The sequence below is a fragment of the Phaethon lepturus genome, unplaced genomic scaffold (assembly GCF_000687285.1).
Source record: "Phaethon lepturus isolate BGI_N335 unplaced genomic scaffold, ASM68728v1 scaffold37929, whole genome shotgun sequence".
NCBI classification, from domain to species: Eukaryota; Metazoa; Chordata; class Aves; order Phaethontiformes; family Phaethontidae; genus Phaethon; species Phaethon lepturus.
This window is the reverse complement of record NW_010564764.1, coordinates 43,717-46,887: the sequence shown is the minus strand read 5'-3', so window position 1 is coordinate 46,887 and position 3,171 is coordinate 43,717. Positions and strand designations below refer to the sequence as shown.

At 48.7% G+C, this 3,171-nt stretch overlaps 1 protein-coding gene across 1 annotated transcript; it reads left to right on the top strand.

Annotated features, from left to right (window-relative positions):
* Positions 1-929: 929 nt before the first annotated feature.
* PPP1R3B (protein phosphatase 1, regulatory subunit 3B) lies at positions 930-1,939 on the top strand. Its single transcript, XM_010294981.1, has one exon. The coding sequence runs from the start codon at positions 958-960 to the stop codon at positions 1,816-1,818; it is 861 nt and encodes a 286-aa protein (XP_010293283.1). The 5' UTR covers positions 930-957; the 3' UTR covers positions 1,819-1,939.
* The last annotated feature ends 1,232 nt before the right edge of the window (positions 1,940-3,171 follow it).

The following is a 3,171-nucleotide window of genomic DNA, read 5'->3' as shown; positions in this document are numbered from 1 at the left end:
AAGGGGCACATGGCCTGTACCTTCTGGGGGAAGGACTTGTTTCCAAAGACTTGGTCATCCTTGAGTAGGTGAGTTGTGTTTGTCAGAGCCCTGTGTTTCCCAGGGGCGCAGCACAGGTGCTGTGGAGGCTTGAGGTGAGAATTCTGCGCAGGAGGTAAAATCTGCTGGGCCATCTGAGCTGACAACTGTTTTAAAGTGCAGTAGATGAAAGAAAGCGGCTCCTCTGTAGGTGTGGAGCAATGTCAGTTAGGTCTCTACCTTGCTGCTGTATCAGACTTGCTATCCTTACAATATCACTTGCAGGCATTTTAGATGAAGCAGTTCTGGGAGACAGTGATGAGCAAAGTATGTAGCTCAACCAAATGAGTGCTTTTTAGCTTCTAAAAATACTAAACGTGGGGTTTTATGAAAGGTGAGGTCAGCTGTGTGCAGCAGCTTGTGACAAAATGAGTTCCTGCTCCTACAAAAGCACCTGATGCCCTGGGGAGAGCCTGTCCTGGAGGGAGTAATACTGCTTTACGTAGCATTGGAATTTGATAATCTCTGGATTCTGTGGGCATCAGCAGGACTGAGCCATGGGTTTTGCTTTGGGTCAGAAATGCTCTGGAGCCTGCTGTTGCTAGCCTAGTAGGGCAGTGCCTGCGTGTGTCTTCAAATGGTGACTGTCCCTGTAGCAACTGGAGGAGATCTTGTTCCAGGGCACAGCAGGCTGTGGTCCTGCCACTTCTGCTATAGCATGTTCCTCAATGTGTTCCTACATCAAAGGATGCAAGCACCTGCCTCTAATTAAGCTTGAGGGACTTGTGGGGTTGGGGTTGATGGAAACAAGTTTCTTTGGGATGGCTGGGGGGAAGTGTTGTAGCATTTGTCTGACAAGTCCTATGAAAATGCTTTTCTAACATCAACTGACCCTTCTTATCTTCCAGAGTATTAGACTATTTTCCTCACAAACAAGCCATGGCTGTGGATGTAGCAATGCAGCTATATCTATGCTCTTCGCCCTTGCGGAGAGAGAAGTGTGCCTGCAAAATTGCTCCAAAGCCAAGCAAGCCGTTGCGGCCCTGCATCCAACTGAGTAGCAAGACTGTGCTGAATGGACCAGAAGAGGCAGCAAATTCCTTCACACACAACAAAGTGAAGAAGAGAGTGTCGTTTGCAGATAGCAGGGGCTTCTCTCTGACAATGGTGAAGGTGTTCTCGGAGTTTGATGATCCGCTAGATATTCCTTTCAACATCACCGAGCTGATAGACAACATTGTGGGCCTGACAACAGTGGAGAGGGACAGCTTTGTCCTGGATTTTGTTCAGCCCTCTGTGGACTACCTGGACTTCAGAAACCGCCTCCAGGCAGATTGTGTCTGCCTTGAAAACTGTATGCTAAAGGAGCGGTCCATTGTGGGAACAGTGAAGGTGAGGAACCTCGCTTTTGAAAAGACTGTGAAGATCAGGATGACATTTGACACCTGGAAAAACTTTGTAGATTACCCATGCCAGTATGTCAAGGATATGTATGGAGGGTCAGATCGGGACACGTTTTCCTTTGACATCAGCTTGCCCGAGGGAATTCAATCCCACGAAAGAGTAGAGTTTGCCATCTCCTTTGAGTGCAATGGGAAGATGTACTGGGACAGCAACAGGGGCACAAATTACAGGATCATACGGTCAGAACTGAAGTCTGCCCAGGAAACTGTCCGCGCCCCACGAGGCCCTGACTTTGGCAGCGCCTTTGACCAGTTCGGGAGCCCTCGGTGCTCCTACGGCCTTTTTCCCGAGTGGCCCAGCTATTCGGGCTATGAGAAGCTAGGGCCTTACTATTGACCCAAGGACAAAGTCCTGATTGACTAACTGTTGCTGGTGTGTCTGCAGGCCCGGGAGCTGGTCTGAACGTGAGGCGTACAGAAGGGTGGAAGAAGTATGGCTCCATGTAGCTCTGCATAAGCCTCCCAGCAAAACCAGATGTGCTCTGCTGGCAGTGGGCTTATAGTCAGGGAAGCATCTCTGGTGTAAAGGGCTTCCTTCCCTGCCTCAGCTCAGACAACTGGCTTTCTGGATGCTCAAAGGACCAGGAGCTGTTGCTCATGTCTCTTCAGTGCTGCTACTCCTTCCTCTTCTATAAAGCTGCTAGTCTCCAGGGTAACACTACAGTGCTTATATCGTCTGTCCAAGGTGTGTAGTGGTGGCTGGTTTGTATTGCTTGCCTAGTGTTAAAAGGCTTTTTCAAAATATTAATTTTTAGTGGGCTGTACTTCAGCTGCAGGGCTGTCCTTGCAAAGCTGACCGGTGCCTGTCAGGAAATGGAGTGGTTGGCTTGTGGGGAAGAGAGTCCTCTCCTTGCATGTTTCCTTGTAGCATGAGGTCCTTCCTACTAGAGGCAGAACGGGTGTTTTGGAAATGAAAATGCAACTGTGATGACAGGAAATGTGGCCCTACAGCCTTCCATATTAGGAGACGTATGTGCCTGTGGGAGAGGATCTGATATGCTTAGTCACCAGTTGTTTTATCAGCTGATCTTGAAAAACTCATTATACTCTTGGTGGTACCAAAAATAGAGATTAGCTGTAGCTGTGTTGTGTGTGTAACACAGTTGTGGGTTGATGGCCTTGACTGCCTTCTTCAAAACCTTCCTGTTTCTGTAATCACAAGCGATCAATGATGCTTCTTCCCCTTGATGGACACATGAAGTCAGCTGTTGGCTGTGCTGGGCCTTGAAAATGCAGTTCTTCCTCCTGTGGACTGTAAAACAGGGTTTTGTCCAGCTTGGGGCCTGAGTCCTGTGCAGGAGGCTGTGCTCAGGTGTTACAGAAGCTAATTGCAAATGGGCCACATGGCTACTCTGTGTCCTGTTATAAGGTGACTGTTGTGTATCTACGGTGGTGGAAGCGCCTTGACTGAGAAAGGGGTGGTACATGCGATCCCAGTAATGCTTTGGGATACACAGGCTTTGGAAATGATGTCGCTTTTAAAAAAGATCTCGTAATGGTTTGTTACTCTGTGCCATGGACTGCTTGGCAGCTAATGGTGTGGCACTGTTCACATGTGAGGATGCTGTGGCTAACTGTACTGGATGAAGATCAACATGCTGGGCTTCCCTCGCTGTTGTAGCAGTAGCTGCCATTTCAGCCTGTGAATGCCCAAACTTTGTATCTCTGTGCCCATAAGAAGCGGCTCACC

What these genes read in the sequence shown, in the direction of transcription:
- PPP1R3B (XM_010294981.1), top strand. Translation starts at nt 958, where the DNA reads ATGGCTGTGGATGTAGCAATGCAGCTATATCTATGCTCTTCGCCCTTG.